This window comes from Mastacembelus armatus, chromosome 12 (assembly GCF_900324485.2).
Source record: "Mastacembelus armatus chromosome 12, fMasArm1.2, whole genome shotgun sequence".
Classification (NCBI taxonomy): Eukaryota; Metazoa; Chordata; class Actinopteri; order Synbranchiformes; family Mastacembelidae; genus Mastacembelus; species Mastacembelus armatus.
Window position 1 is genome coordinate 5,796,473 of NC_046644.1, and position 16,826 is coordinate 5,813,298.

Sequence of the window (16,826 nt, forward strand, 5' to 3'; positions counted from 1 at the left end):
TAACATGGGAAGCCATAATAACAGTCGAAGCTGGAGGTGAAGTGTGTGACAGTGCTGCACCCTGAATTCCAGTGCTCAGTCTAAAAATAAAAAACGTGCTGGTGATTTCCAGCTCCCTGAGGTTTATTGCACCCACAGTCTCTTGCTCTCTGACAGCTGCTACAGCAATATGCAGCGTGCGTGACCTTTTGTTTATCTTGAAGTACTATTCATTAATACACACATTTTTATTAAGCCAATAAACAGCTGTAAGGTTGTACCACGTTGTGATGTTTTATATCACATTATGTGATAAATGGAAATCTAAAAATCTGGATTGTAATACCCAGAAAAAAAGTTTAGTTTAAAATCTGATCTGCTGAATGTATTAATCAAACAAATGTCAACAGGTTGGCTTATAGATGAAAAAGGAGCCTTTGTTGTTTCTGAACAGACGCTACTTCAGAGCAGGTTAGTAGTAATACAGGGTTTCCTGTAACAAGCATTCAAAATCAAAAAGTATTTATTTCAGATTTTGTCTTCACTTAGTTTGTGCTCTAAGGACCAGGATCTTAGAAATGCTAAATGCTAATGGAGAAACCCTAGCGCCTTAAGAATTTTTCAATTAGTCACCCAGAGAGTTTTTTTTAAATATATATTTTTAGATTATTTTAGTTTTGTCACACTCCCTTTATTCATTTGGTCATGCAAATATATTTTATTTACATTACATCTTTATTTTTTTCTTTATTTTTTTCTTCCCCACTACCTATATATTTATGAAAAACAAAATCCAAATATACGTGTGCTCAGCACTGGTGAAAAATTACTGAATCCCACTCAAACCTCCACATACAATGCCAAGGGTGATCCTTGGACCAGTTTGGCAGGTTCAAGCATCCTGGATCCTGTTTTGCTTTTATTTTGCCGTCACAGTCGCACTCTGTTTCTGCCTCTGCTCCATGTTTTCCTGGCCCTGTCTAAAAGTTTTTTTTCCTGTTGCTCATTCCCATGTTGTCCAGTCCTGACACCTACACACACACACAGCATAGCTGTCTACACTCACCTGAGCTGTACATATACTGCTGTGTTTCCTTTTTTAGTTTGCCAGATTGTCTGATGTGCTCACTGTAGCTTCTGTGCTCTCTGTTGCCTTCAGTTTTCTCACCCTCCATGTTCTTCACATTTGCCTGCATTTTGGATTATATCTGTTTTGGACTTTGCCTCTAGCCTAGTCGTCTGGACTGCTTGTTCTCTTCTGACCCTTTTTTTTTGGACTTGCTTTGGCTCTGATCCTCAATGCTCTGTTTTGTCTGCCTGAATCAAAAGTAAGCCTTCTGTCTATTCCCTGTGTTAGTTATATAACTGTTCAGCTTTACCTGAGTGCCTGCAGGCCCAGTGACTACTCTGCAGTTAGGTCCTATTTCTCAATTTGCATCTGATAGCCAAATATAGATAAATAAATTATACACACTTAAATGGAATATTCTCACCACGATACGATTCGATATTGGTGGAGAAACACCTTGGATTTAATGAGAATAGAAATGCCAACCAACCGGCAGAAGAACTTGTCGATACAACCTCCATTTTTGTGCAACCACACACCCACACAGAACAATTTTGCATTGACCCCATTAGAGTTTTTAGCAGCTACCAGTGTGGGATTTATTGCTACAGCAACATGGTTCACCCCCAAATATAATCCAACATTCTTTAAATCTTCTGTGGATAATTAGATGTGGGTGTTTCTCAGACGTGTGTTTCTGTTGTTGACTTGAGGGACACTTTGCAGAAATGCAGTACTGTAGAAGTCTGTGGTCTGGCTCTGAGAGTTAGCCCGAGGCTAAAGCCTGCACAGTATCTCCTGAAAGCTCTCTCCCAAAAGAATATCAAGAATACAGTTTCTGAATCTAATTGTTGCCCGAAGGGCTATTTAGGGAGATTTTCACCCGGAGCTCACCAGCTGTCTGTAAGCTTTTTGCCAAATAATTGGGTTGACAAAGTCCTATGAATTCTTCAGTTTCACTGCACTGTAATCAAACTGACAGTGAAATTGCCTCAACAATTTAGCATTTTGCATGTTGTCTACTTTGTGTTCTCCCTGCTTGTCGACAATGCGTCTGATTAAAGGTTTGATTTGAAGCTTGGAAAACTGCCTTTCCAGGTAAATCACAGGGCCTTTAATCTGCTTTTTATTGATTCTCACAAAATGCTCATGTTTAGTCTTCTTTGCGATGTTGAAATAATATTTATGCGACACTGACATAACTGTTCTTTCACTTTGATTAGTCATTAATCTAGGTTGTCATTAACATTCGGGTCGGGAAGCGGTTCTGTTGGCCAGTGGTCTAAAAAGTATTGTATGTATGTATTGTTAGTATCTGTGGTTGTCATACTCCCTTTCTGTCTCCTCTTAGTTCTCATGTCTGTCTCTACAGCATCCTAACCAATTAGTGCAAAAAAAACGTCTCTTGGCAGTAGCTTTAACTGAGGATCCATGTCATGTTCAATTGCAGTAATATTTCTGAGAATGGGATTTGTAATCATATTAAAGGGTGTTTAATTCCTTGTTATGACCATAAGTCTTATCAAGGGTGTATCAATCCTGCTGACTGCTGCCTATTAAAAAAATGAAGAGACCTTAAGGCATTGGTCAACAAATATTTGCTTGCTAAATGAACATTGTTTAGGCACAGTTCAGAATATTTAAAAAATGCTTGCTTGTTTACAAAACTCTTAAAGTCCTCCTCTACAGCTGGAGAGGTGTTTTGTATGTGAGCTGAAAAGTCTTAAGACTCCTAGAGGTCAGAGGTAGGGACTACTGCTCTAAGGTTGGGAAGCAGTGGTCTAAATATTTCAGCATATGTTTAATTTTAAAAGCAGGTGATGGAGTTGTTGGTTTTCTATGTAGCCGTCTGAGAAGGTAAACTTGATTATCTGTCCTCTCCATCAGCCTTCTCTTCATGTCTCCCCCACCTCAGTGCAGGATGATCCATAGTGGCTCAGAGTCACAGAGCAGCGCGACTCCTCTGATCACTGAGAGCTGAATCCGTCTGAACAGCCAGAGACCTTGGCACCAGCGTGTGCTGTGAGCTGTTATCTATCAGCAAATGTCAGCTGCAACCCTGTGGTCCTTCAGATGAGAAATGAAAAGAAACGTGGTGGGAATGAAGGAAAGGAGGGTGAAGAGATGAGAGCAGCTCCTCTCACTTTTTACCAAAATCATCTTTATTAGTTACAGTAAAATCTGGTTTATATACAGAAACTGCTACATTAGCTTTAGCTAGGGGGACTCAATAAACTGCTGAGTGTATAATTATATTGTTCACAGTACACAGTACATTGCCTTGCACTATTTTGCCACATGCAGGATATTTCTATTTCTCAATGCATAAAGAATGAATCTGTCTTTTCCATAGTCGTCTTGTCTTCTACATATGTTTTTATACTTAAAATCTTTAAGCCTAGATCTTTATGTAATTTTTAAATTTCTTCTCATTTGTGTGAAATATGTTTGTGAAGTAGCTGAGCTCATTTATCTGTTTGACAGGTTGCATTAAAATTTCAATGGTGAGATATGGCCTGCCATGCTGGCTGTTTTGGCTGGCTCCTGGGGGACTTCCTGTTGGACCGGTGTAAAGTCTCCAGTAGGTGTTATTACTGTGAGCTGGCTTTAGAAATATAAATCTGACCGTTTCTTTGTTCACAACTTAATATTTGGTTTCATGGCAAATCTCAACAAGGCTTTAGTCACATTTGTAAAAGGTGGTCGACTGACTTTAGGCTTTATATTCTCTGGATGATTATAATGTGCTGTGACAGCTTGTTTCACTGCTGCTCCGAGCCATGAACAATTGTAAGGTAAAAACACTTTTGGGAAACATGCTTACCTGTCTTTCTTGTGGCTTCAGTTTAAATTGTTCAAGGGTATGTTTAACCTACCTGAGATTATTGGAAAGAATCTTTGATGAAGCATGGCCTGCAGTGTTTGTATTAAGGCTAAATGTATTTCTGAGCCTGTATTGTGCTGCAGTCTGTTTTCTGTTTGTGGCAGATTGTCTGTATCTGCTTGATAATGCGAAGGGAGACAAGCAGTGCTCTGAATGCCTGTGCAATTCATGATTGATGTTCAGCTTATCCCTACAGATTATCTGACTATTCACTTGCAATAAGATAAATGATAGGATTGTGCACCGAGTGCATTTCTTTGTAAAAACTGTCATCCATCCATCCATTCATCCATTCATCCATCCATCCATCCATCTGTCCATCCATCCATTCAAAGTTATTAGGTTACTGCAGCAGCTTAGCTAACTGCATACCCTCGTCAGATCAAATAATCGATCGCAAACAAGCGCAGTGGGGCTATTTTTAGGTGTGGATCAATGTGGTATTGTGAAGTCAGAGGAGGAGTGGGTTGACAAGTAGAAAAGACTCTGCCAGAATCTTGACATTTTAATATCATGATAACCTGTAAAAATGAACGGCTTTAGTCACTTTAAAGTCCTCAGTGATTCTGTCTTTATGGATCTTTACAGTCACCTTTGTCTCTGAAAACTGATACATTTCCTTCAGCACTTACTTAGATTATTTCAGATAGAGCAAGATTGTAAAAATAAATAGTGCAGTGAGAACAAAAACAATTTTCTAAATACCTTACTTGATTTGTGCTTGAATGAAATACTTAATGTGTATGGCCACAAAAATATTATGGACTGTTGCAGTGGTACAAAGCTTTTCCAGATGTACTGTAAAGCAGAAAAAGTGGGCACAGTCTGCTCAGTCAGATATTTTCAATAACCCACCCCTGCATCAAATTTACAACTGTCAGGACCTGAGGACTTATGGTACCAACCAAAATTTCCCCATAGAATGAAGTTTTCAAAACCGTCAAGGGTGGAAGGCTGGAATTGAATGTTTTAACTTATCTATTCTCTTCTTTATTCCTGACAGAAATCATTTTATTAAGATAGTTTGCAACTTAGAGAATGTACTACTCTATATGTAGGCAGTTTCCAGCTGAAACTGCTTGTTTTTAACATTCAGCACTTCTGTTTATTAAAAACTATCTTTATTTCTTACGTAAGGTAAAAGTGTCATTTTGGCAGTGTCACACTTTGGTCCAGTCTGAAATATCTCAACAAATGTTTGACGGAGTTAGAGGAAGAAGTGCAATAACTTTGATTCCTCTGCTTTTCCTGTAGTGCAGTCATTGTTATTATGACCAAGCAGCAAATGTTACTTTGCTAACTACACATGTAACTCATTATATGTTGGTGCATTGAGGACACTTGTGCTCTGAATTGGATGTGTACTGTATCACAAGACTCACTCTAAATAGTTTCCCCATAGAGGCTGAAGGGAAATGGCTGAAAGATATTGCACAGTATTTGTACATTGAGTCACTATCACAGTTTCATTGTTCCGCTTATATCAAAACATTAAACTGACCACAGGTGACACAACCTTAAACATCTAAGTGATGTCTAAGTAATTTTAATACTCTACATCTAAGACTCATTACATTTTTAAACGCAGACTCCTATTTAAAACTTAATGAAACACTCTTTCTTCAGTTGAACAGCCAGAGTTGCACTTTAAAGTTAATGAGTGGGAAACGCTCAATGTTATACGACTCATTAAGGTGCGAGCCAGTCTGAGAGTGTGTTGTTTCCAGATCCTCAGTTCCACTTCCCTGCAGCCTGTCCGCTCTTGCAAAATTTTCTGCTGCTGACCTCCGATCCTCTGACAGATACAGGTGAGGGCCACATGCATGAGTCTGTGCTGTGATATATTTCCATGTTAGAAAGAATTAACTGCAGAGTACAATTTCTGAATAGATCCAGGTTTATTCCCTGCTAGATACTAACATTAAAAAGATTAAAATGCTGTTTCTCATGTCAACACCGGAAAGGATGTGAACCTGGACCCGAGACATTTCTTAACAGTACGTCATCAGGTAGACACATAGGCCAGGGTGTGGGATGGAGAAGGGTGGAGATTCTAAAAATGCAGGGGACGGACTTTAATGCAAGTTTAGAGTAAATACAAAGCGATGAGAGGGTTGTGCCAGGAAGGGCATGAAGTGAAAACAGTTGCTGAAAGGGATATACAGTAGATCAGAGCATCGAGGCCCTGAAAACAAAACAATGAGTGGCAGATGCTGAAATGTCCCAACAAGTTAAGAGTTGGGTCATAATTCTTTATGGGTTCCTTTTCACATTACTCATAGTTATTTGACGCATTGTTAACAGAAAAAACGATTAGTTCAGCTTTAAATATTATTGGCTTTTGTTTTAAATGCCTGTTTTTTGGAGCCCATTTATCTGCTATTTGATGAAAACCAGTGACTCTATTAAGCTTTTAGTCATAAGCATTTAAGCCTATTACGTGAACTATTTAAGCCCTGTTAAGCCTTCAAAATGATTATAGTTATTCATGAAAAGTGGTAATTTAATTTTGAGTAGGTAGCCTTCTTTGGTAAATATTTTCCTGGGGCAAATTGCTGTGGTCACACTGATCAACTAAAGGAAAAACCTACAGGCTTATAGCAAATCTCCATTTTGTCTGTCATACACACGGTCACACACTGAGCTGTTATCATGTAATGCAGGAGTTCAGCTCACAGCGGTCATCTCTTCATTAACACGCTAATTGTTCTGCCACTGTGAGAGAATCTGTCTTTGTACATACCAGGGACTGGAGCACTGGGTGTTCAGCTAAGAGTTTTTGCAGTTAAAATTGAAAACCATGATAATACCCCAAATCATTATCTCCGCGGGTGTTCTTGAAGAACTCATTGTGTTTACTGCGGCTGCTTTTTGTTTCTCTCTCCGTCATTCACTTTCTGCCTCATGCACTGAACGTCCTGCACATTTTCCCTTCTCCACTGCTCCCCTCGTTGTGCAGTGGGTGTCTCTGTCCATTATAACACTGTTTGGCTTTTCAGTGTTTTCCACTGGTGAACTCCACAAATGGCTGTCATCGATCACCTTCAAACACACAAGTGCACACATGTATGCACATGTCCACAGTCTATATGTGCCCTCCAGCTCAGCCACATAGACAAAAAAATATGGTCCAAATGTTTACTGTTTCACTGTTTTCCCCAGAGATTTATTAACGCAACACAATCTATCACTGTTGTCTCTGCATCCCTCATAACATGCAGTAACAATGTATAGAGTCAGCAGCTTCTTTAAATAAATGAGTTACTGTAAGTGTAGTCTGTGCACAAATAACAGTGAATGGATCTTTTAAATACTGCGTTTTGGTGGAAAACTGTAATAATCTCTCCCCTCCTCAGACAAATCATGAAGGCTGTAGAACTTCAACAAATCAGCTGAAACTGTGTCAATAACAAAATACAATAGAAATTTAAATAACACTGTGATGGTTTTGTCTGAGATCCTAAAATTACTGCTTTGCAAGTGTTTAGTGTCATTGTAATTGCACAGTGAAAACCAGGTTCATATTGCCCTCTTACTGTCACTGTGAAAATTATATTTTTTCTAAATTTCCACTGAAGTTGTCACTTCAACTAGAGAGTATTGGCCAAAGACACTTCTCAGCCATGCTGGTAATTTAATCATCACTGACTCTGCTGGCTTCCACAGCCACCTCCTGTCATACACAAAGAGCTTGTTAAGATTTGTTCTGCCTTGTGGTATTAGAGTGTGGCTTATTCAGCACTAAAATTGTCACCATAGAGAATGCAATCTGTTGATATTAGATTTAAGAGGTAATTTATAAAATTAATTTGAAAAATTCCCCATTTTAGTCTTTCACCTGTTAGGTGTAGGGTAGGTTGAGGTCCGGGTGCAGCACAGGTCAGTCAGGTTCCTCACCAAGAAAAATGGGGAAACCTTTTCTTTATGAGCCTTTATGTTCATATTGAATCAGGAAAGAGCCACAAAATAGGAAGTCCACATTTTCACAAATGTCATTGTATGTGAATGATGGTTTGTGCACAGGTACACACAGAATGCCTACATATTTTGACACTGTATGAAGTATTTCCATGAGCCAGTTGGGATGGCACCATTAATTAGCCCTCACTTGTGATTCAGTATATACAGTATAATCACAGTATGTTATTCACTATTTAAGGTCCTCTGATCTGAACAGGCTGTGGTAGTACGTTACGTAGAAATCATTATATCAAGTCATTTTAATATAAATTGAAAATGAGCTATCTCCATTATGAACGAGCCAAAGATGCTTGGAATACTTATTTAGAAGAGGAAGATTCAAAACAAAGAAATCATTAACTGATAAACCTCCTCCTCCAAAACCATCCATATGCTATCAGATGCTCTCGCTTTTATCTCAGTTGCCTCGGTGGCTGCTTTTGCTGACAGTTCTGCTGTGTCACTTTCAGCAGGCGGAGCACTGGCTTCATCTGTGATTTCTGTCAGCTCTGCTTTAACCTCATTTGCTCCTCAGATGTTCAGCGCATACTCAATCTCTTCTTTCTCTATTATTTATTAATTTCCAAAGTCCGTTCTGGTTTTCCTAGTCTGTTTTCATTTTCCAAGCCCATTGGTCTGTTTTTCAACGTCGCTAATTACTTTGATGTCAGTAATTTTAGCACCGAGCACACATTTGGTCACAATTTAAAATTATAATGATGCAATGGTTATTTTTCCTAGAACAGACTGTCCTCGCTTTGCCTTGGCCAGCTTTTCAGATGCTTCAGAACTGGATGAAAAAAAAACAAAACAGAAAGAACACAGGGCTCTTTGCTAAAGATTTTAAAGAGGGTTCAGCTCTGAAGGTCTGCTGAAACCAAACAGTCCCATTTGTCAACAGAATGGCCTGCGAGCACAGGGTTTCATATGCAGTTGATATCCTCACCGCTTTGCGCTTGTGATTAATCACTCGAGCAATTGAATTCAGCTGCACTTTTGGCTACAGTTCGAGAACTCATGGATCAGGGATTCCAGCAACTAGTTTCACTCCCCCAGCAACCTGCAGGCAAAGATCGATGTCTGTTCAGAAAAGGTGAAAATGGTCTGAGTGACATGGAAACATAATGCCTCAACTGTGCTAAACGGTAGTACTTTTTATTGCATTTCTTTCAATGGATAATGTTTTTGATAGACAGTATTGCTCATTTGTAGTCCACATTGTAACATATTTTTTTTGTGCTGATTTTGGTGCTTATTCCATGGATGACATTTTCACGAGTTACATTAGGAAAAGCAAAGCACAGTGACAAAGATTAAAGTTAATGATGAATTCCATGTAGCTGTTTTGGTTTCAGGACTTTCAGTACTGGCATGCTGGAAAAGAGCAGAGCCAAAAGGCTATTTTGTGATGATTTTGCTCTTGTTTTATTCCACAGTGAGCACTCAGCTCAGCAATCAGCTACTTTGGAGAAAACTTCACAGATCTCTGTAGCGGTAGGGCCCAAGTATTAGTAGTACTAAGACTACTTATTCTAACTCTAATAATGGCAATATAAGCTATTTGAAGCTGCAATTCATCTTTTGCTGATCAAACGTGTCAAACTTTGACACAGTCGGACCAGTCCCTGAGGCAGGGCAGGCAGCAATGATGTCCAATTAAGGTTTCCTTGGCAACTTATTGGGCTGTGACACTGCCACGAGCGCCTTTTGACGGTTAAAAGAGACGTACATGCCGCGTGCGGCTGCGTCATTTCCTGACAGAGGACGGTCAGAGGCAGAGCGACCAGGCTCCTCTCAGACGCTGGAGAAACGTCGGGGAAGAGGAGACACCGAGCGGCAGGTCACCTCCACACTGCAACCGGGCGGAGAATAAAAACACGCATCGGAACACCGCTGGGTTTTTTTCTAAACTTGACGTCTTTTGGACCTTGGCCTCACACCGTGAACGGAGCGGGATATTACGAACTTCTCTGGACGCTGAGGAGCAGAAAATAACTTTTTTTTTTTTTTTATTTGCCTTTTCTTCGTCGAGGTAATGGCTGTTTTTATTTTTGAACTGGCGGCATTACCGTGCACCGAATAGGACACAAGTACTTTTGAGTTGTAGTGTTTGTTGTGCCTCGTGCGGCTGCTGACGGTGAGGTGGACACCAGAGAAGCGGCAGCTCGGCAGCCACCTGACCTCCTGGAAGATAAGACGGCAGCTAATGACACGCAGACTGATCCTTCCGCGGCTCATTACTAAGCCCTGTGGCTGCGCGGGTCGACGTTTTTGCATTTGACGCACGTTTTGTACAATTTTCAGAAACCAGTCACTAGTAGCTGAATTATAGCAAGTGCTAATTAATTTATATCAGCTGCAAAATTGAATTAGTTGGACTTAATAGCCCATTGAAGTTGCCCGTTGCATCGCGTTATCTATAGTAAACTGTGAGTAATAAGTGGCTCATCTGTCTGAGTCCGACAGCATGGATGTAACTGGACTAGTGATGCCAAGCGCCGGTCTGAATCCGCGCCGCCGGCCCCTAATGCCTGCTCTCTAACCTCCCTCCGGTGTGGCGCCGTGTTCCGGTCACACCGCCGGGATGAGCAGCACCGACCTGGAGCGCATGTCGCTCAGCTCGTCGGCCAACTCGGTGGCCTCCAGCGCGCGGACTCTGTCGGCCAATGTGAGGAAACTACACAACGCGCTCAATCTCCTGCTCAGTGACTTCGAGAGGGAGCAGTTCATCCACTGTCTCAATGTCTACCACTCCAAACGCAACGTGTATGACTTGGTGCAGACCCTCAACGTCATCCTCAACGCCCCCAGCAAGCGGCAACTACTACCCATGTTGCGTCTGGTCATCCCGCGATCTGACCAACTTCTCTTCGAGCAGTACACCTCGGAGGGCCTCTACTTAAAATCCGATTTAGTTGCGAGCAATGGCAACGTTGAGCCCCCGCCGGGCGACTTCTCCAGGGCCAGCCCGGTTCCCTCGGGCCACTTCACTCCAAACAATCCGCCCGAGTTTCAGGTGGCACTGCGAGGCTCCCCTGACAGTTTCAGCACCAGCAGCGACGGGACAGCTCCTCTGGTGCCGCTGCTCGGGAGGAACTTTATCCATGAGCCGCCGGGTGAGCTGCGGCAGGTCACCATGAAGCGCCACAAGAGCAACGAGGGCCTGGGCTTCAGCATCCGCGGTGGGTCGGAGCACGGGGTCGGCATCTACGTGTCCCTGGTGGAGCCCGGAAGCCTTGCGGAGAAAGAGGGTCTGCGGATCGGTGATCAGATCATGAAAGTCAACGACAAAGTCTTCGACAAAGTCACTCATGCTGAAGCAGTGAAGGTAAGCCCCCCCCCCCCCACTTTGTTAAAGCTGCACAGCAGCAACCTATAGTTCGCACATTTGTCTTTTTACCAGAGTAAACTGTAAATCAGTAGCCCGGGGCAATTCAGTGAACTGGCACGAATGTCGGAGTCATGGGAGCCATTTGTACTGGCCTAGTCCTCTAAACCTCCATCTCGTGTAATAAGCGCTTATTGTTCGGCCTCTTGGCGCAAACAAGCGCCTCTTTTGAGAGAAATGTCATTCTGCTGACTGACCGCAGCTTTGGTAGCTCCTTTGTAATATCAGTAAGCAAGTTGCAGCAGCACTGTGGCGTAAACTTGGGGAGCATGCAGGTAACTAGACACCTTGAAAGCAGCTGTTCAGCACGGACAGTGTGTTTGTGAATGTGGGGAGGGAGGTGGAGGTTGGCTGCTCTGAAACTGTAAACTGGCCATACTTTAGCCTTTTGTGTTGTTGTTTAGACCAGTTTGTTTTTAGGAAAGTCTATTTGCAAATTAAGTGATTTTTAAAAGCCCTTTTGAATTGTGTAAGGTAAAGATTGGTTCAAGGGGAAATCTCACAAGTTTTTTGGTTTTATGAGCACTATGTCCATGATGCTGAGAAATGTTCTTCTTTCTCCTTATGTTTAACCTTTTCTGTTTCTTACCATTCACTTCCATGCATTGCTTTTGTGATGAGCACCTACACACCTATAAGTTTGTTTTTTGTTTTTTTTAATGAGGTTAAAGTCAGTTTAAAGGCAAACTCCTGACTTTGAGAGAGGGAAAGGCCAAGCTTGTTGTTTGCTGGAAGCTCACACCTACCTATGCTATGTTTTAATATTTACATTGAATGTATTTTTGTAACAGTCGTCTTCATCTCTCCTGTTGGAACAGATGGAAAAAGACAAAAGTTTTTGCAATGTGACTTCCATTTACCTAGGCAGCTCTGGTTTGTGCTTTGAGATAGCATCTGTTTATTAGTAAATCAAAACAAGCACACTGCCTAGACAATAAGAAATAGTTACCAAAACGTGCCAGATCTCTCTAAGCCGATTTTTAGAATAGTGATTGTTTTTCTGTAGTTAAGGTCTGCAGGTTGTTCTCATTATAGCTCAAATTAAGTCCTTTCTGACCTCGTCTCATCTAGAAAAAGTCATCCATGCTTTTATCTCTTCTCATGTTGACTCTATGCAGGGCTCAGCCATCAGTACATCCAAAATACACCCTGTATAGACTTTAAACTAATGGCAGTGAACAATGTACACCTGGTTTTGACTTTTTCCCTCTAGTTTCTTGAGGTAACATTTTCAAGCTTTACACCACCCTGATACATTTAAAATGTGCCCTAACCCTATGTGCATCAATTGGTTCACCCAGGCCTCATGTTGATCTGGTATTTAAGATGAATGGAATTTCATGGTGTTCTTATTTCTCTATTTTATGCAGTTTTATTTTGTGCTGTAAAACACTCTATGTAGTTATCTCAGTCTCTCTGGTGTCTGTGAGGGAGACACATAGCCCTAATACATAGTTTGTTTTATCTGTAGACATATATGATGAAGTAAAATGGTCTTTGTTTTAGTAGTTTATCTAAACCTGCTCCTCAGACTACATTCTCTGGGCCAAACTATACAGCAGAACATCATTTCATACCAAATGCAATCTCAAAGTGCGTCAGATAGATTAATACTGAGACTGAACCACCCACATTAGAAGTTGTCTCATCTGTGGAGTGAAGCCTGTTCATCACTGCTTCTGCATTTGAACAGGTGGAGAGGTTTGACCACAGGGCATCACATGTGTTTTCTTGTTTGTTTTGGAACTAGGTATAAGCGGAAACCAGTGATCCCATTTCATTTTCTTCATCCCTGCTTGTGTAACAGTCAGCAATATCAGATTTTATTCTTCTTCAAGTACTAAGCCACCCATAATGACTGTGGTATGTCTATAACTATGACAGTTAGTTACTTTGCTGCTGCTGGGTCTGCAGCTGTTATTAGCCTGACAGGTCAGGCACCCAGCCAACAGGAAAGAAGCCCTGTCTGAGATAAAATCTCCCTGGAGGTCATTAATGCATGAGTTCAGCTATTTTTATGCCTTCTCTGTTTAGTGTAAATGTTATGACAGGCTTTTAGAACTGTAATTAGTTTAACCTTTTCAACTCTGCCAGACCTACTAGTGAGTCCATTAGTACAAACTCATGTTGTGTAGCCAAACATTGTAAAAACCTGCAGTCATGTTTTATGTTCTATTGAATATACCTGATGACATCTGGCATTATTTCTACTTAATGTCATAGCATCTTAGGTTTGACTGTTTCACTCAGTCTGAGCATGCTTTTAGTGATGTGTTGGAACATGCAGGATATGCAATAACTCTGCATAGAGTGAAAGATTTTGATATTTCTGCCACCCTTTTCACTAAAGGGAGCTGTAGACAGATCAGCTGTTGAATAGTTTAATACTTATTATTTTTAAGCCTAAATACCAAATTGATCAATAGCTGAATCAATAATACCAAGTTCTTAGATAACAAACCACAACACTGAACAAACATAAAATGATTTAAATTCATTTTAAATATATTTAATTTCTTTAGTAATTTTATTCTTTGTACTTTCTCACTAAAATGACACTACAACATTCACTACCCTTGGACTTTGGAGCCATATGATAAATTGTCAGCCAAGTTTAAAACCAGCTCAGTGGATTTAAGCTTCTGGCACATTTGACAGATGAAATATCACCTCTGCCTAAGCTCTTGATGAATCCAGTTGTGACAGCAATCACATCTGATCCAGTCTCATCACCTTGAACTGAACTGTGTTCCCATAGAGTATTCAACTTCTAAGCTCCACTAGCCAGTATTTTGATATTAATAATCAGTCAGATGACTCTGCAATGTGAAGGGTCATAGTAAGACCTGTAGAGAGCTATCACCAAACTCTGTAGCTTCACAAAGCTTTAACTGATTCAGTCTCAGTGATCTCATCAACCCTGTTTCCAGCAGAAGCAGGTAGCTGTTTTCATCCAGCAAAGTTAATGACAAGGTGATGAAGAAAGTGAATCATCCAGGGGTAAAAAGATGGATAGTTTAGATAATGACCAACCAGGAAAAAAGCAGTGACTATTTATCTTAATTCATTATATGATACAAACATGATTCTAAATAAACAACATTGTTGTTTTAGGGTGTGTGAATGTGTAAAATGGGTGTTTTGTGACAATTTATTGGCTACAGTTTCTTTTTAATGTGATAAACTGTCAGTGTTGGACATCCTTCACCTATGATTGGTGGTCAACTAAATAAAAAACACTCCTTGCATGCTACACTTTCTAAAAAGTACAGAGTTCATTTTAATGCTGTCAGCAGTTACATTATTGCTTATTTGCTCAGTGAGAATGTCATTTACTTTTACCACCATCAAGCCATCAAACAGCACATTACCAATCCCATATAAGCAACAAGAATGGCTTTAAAAAAGTCTGCAAATTATTAAGTTTTCAGCACATTAGTTATTCACACTGTTTTTTCCCCCTGCTGTATACGTCTACTTAGGATTAATCTGCTCCACTTTGACAAACCTTGTTTTCTGATGAGTTCAGGGATGGTTTCTGAAAAGAGTAGATTGCTGTTTGGCACAGGGGACAAGTCAAGGGCTTAGAGCTGTATTTCTTTCTGTCCGACTCTTTATAAGACCCTGACTTGGCCCCAGTCCTTAGAGTAACTGCCGAGGTTAGCTACCCAGTCAGCATTTAGATCTTTGTTTCATCATCTCTGCTGTGCTGGATAGGCAGGAGATGTGACAGGATAGAGATAAGGACATAAATTGTTGTTTTATATCCAGAGCCACAAAAACAACAAGACAACCAGTCTTGTCTTGCCATCAACCACAGACTGCTTGCTTCTGACTTTTTAATCTGATTGGTCTCAACTCTGAAGGAATGTGAGAGAGAAACATCTAGACAGAGAGGAGATGACACAAGACAAGATAGCTGTGGTTGACCATACTGGCTAACATGTCACATGTTTCCCCCTTTGTTTCTTCATTTCTGTCTAGATTAGTTGTGAACTCTATCAACAATAGTTCACTGCTGTAGCTAAGTGTCTGTGGCACAGTTGGTGGTATGACTGGTCTGCAATAAGAGTGGATTAAAAAAAAAAAAAAAGACTTGGCAGGTCTAAATTCACTGGTTCGACGCCTGGAGTACTGCCAGGCATAATGACATGCAAAGACTTGGCCACGAGTCAGAGAAACGAGAGCTGAGTGGCCTGGAGCAGTTCTGCACACTGCTAATGGTTGGTGTGTTGATTAGATGCTGGGAAGCAGATAGAAATCTCGTTAAACTTGACAGTGTGTATTGACTCATAGCTTGGAGCTGATTCCATGAATGTGACAGAGGTTTGTCTTGCTTGACGTTGTCAGCATGTCCTACAGTGTCATGTGACTTGTGCTGTAGTTAGTTTAGTAACTTGTGCTTTAGTTTGTGCCATAGTTTTTTGAAAAATCTTAACACAAAGTGTTAGTTTCTCACTGTTGGTGTAATATGTTTGGTGACCATGGAGGAAATAAATGAGTTAAGTGTTTTCTTATATCTCTGCTTTAAAGATGGACACATGGACTGAATCATCCATTGAGCTGCCAAGAATTATTGCTCTCATAGGATGCCATGATGAGGAAAATAGATGAAAAATGCTAAAAGAAAAAAGCACTCTGACCACTGCAAGAGACTGACAGGAGAATGTGTGAGGATTTGATGATAGACAGGCTGCACAAATGTGGGATTTATGTTCGCCTTAATGAAAGTATTTCATGTTTCACTTTTAAAGGCTTTAAGGATGAGGACTTAGTTTCTTACTGGACTGTCCATAAGTCTCTGTTGGAAACTTGGTAGTGTGTTCTTGAGCTGTGTTGTTGCATCCTCTGCAGGTACCACTGAGGCTGCTTGTCAGATGTGGTAGCCTCATTGTGTCTGATGGTCTTGGGGGGGTGTCAAGACATGCTGAACTTACAGTCCACTATAGCTGATTAAGCGCTGCAGTCAGCAGCCTGCAATAAATGAGGTGCAGTGCCTTTAGGCTTGGCCTTTAGGCTTGTGTTTACACACTTTGGTGCATTGGTATATATTTAATAACACTGAACAACAGATTTGCCTACTAGGTCACCAAATAAATTTGGGGTGCATCCTTCTGTAAACACAGGGTTGATTGTTGCCTGAAGGCACCCTGAAGACAGATTGGCAGTAAACAGCACAAACATACTTGTGAAATCACAGCAAAGGTGAAAAATCTCTCTCCTCTCCTTATTCCCAGTCTCTGACAACTACCATATCCTTGAGCAAGACAGTTGCAAGAAAAATTCATGGCACTGTTTGTAGTTTCCTGCTTTTCAGCATAAATTGGTTATAAAATGTGGTCTGACCAAAATTACAAATATCAACATATTTTCAAGGTGTGCAAACACAAACTGTTACAATCTATCAGACAGTAATCTCAAAGACCTTAGAGATTAATCAGACCACTGTAGACATACTGTCTGTGAATAGAGATGATTTGGTACTGTGGCTACTCTCCACAGAGGTAGGTGCCAGGCCAAGATCTCTCCTAAGGCACAATGCAGAG

General features: G+C 40.7%; 1 protein-coding gene across 1 annotated transcript in view; it reads left to right on the forward strand.

The window, feature by feature from the left end:
• The first annotated feature begins 10,476 nt into the window (after window positions 1-10,476).
• whrna (whirlin a) overlaps window positions 10,477-16,826 on the forward strand; it is a 122,405-nt gene continuing 116,055 nt past the window's right edge. Inside the window, exon 1 of the mRNA XM_026297896.1 lies at window positions 10,477-11,220. Within this exon, the coding sequence (XP_026153681.1) occupies window positions 10,477-11,220 (744 nt within the window). The remainder of the gene's footprint in view (window positions 11,221-16,826) is intronic.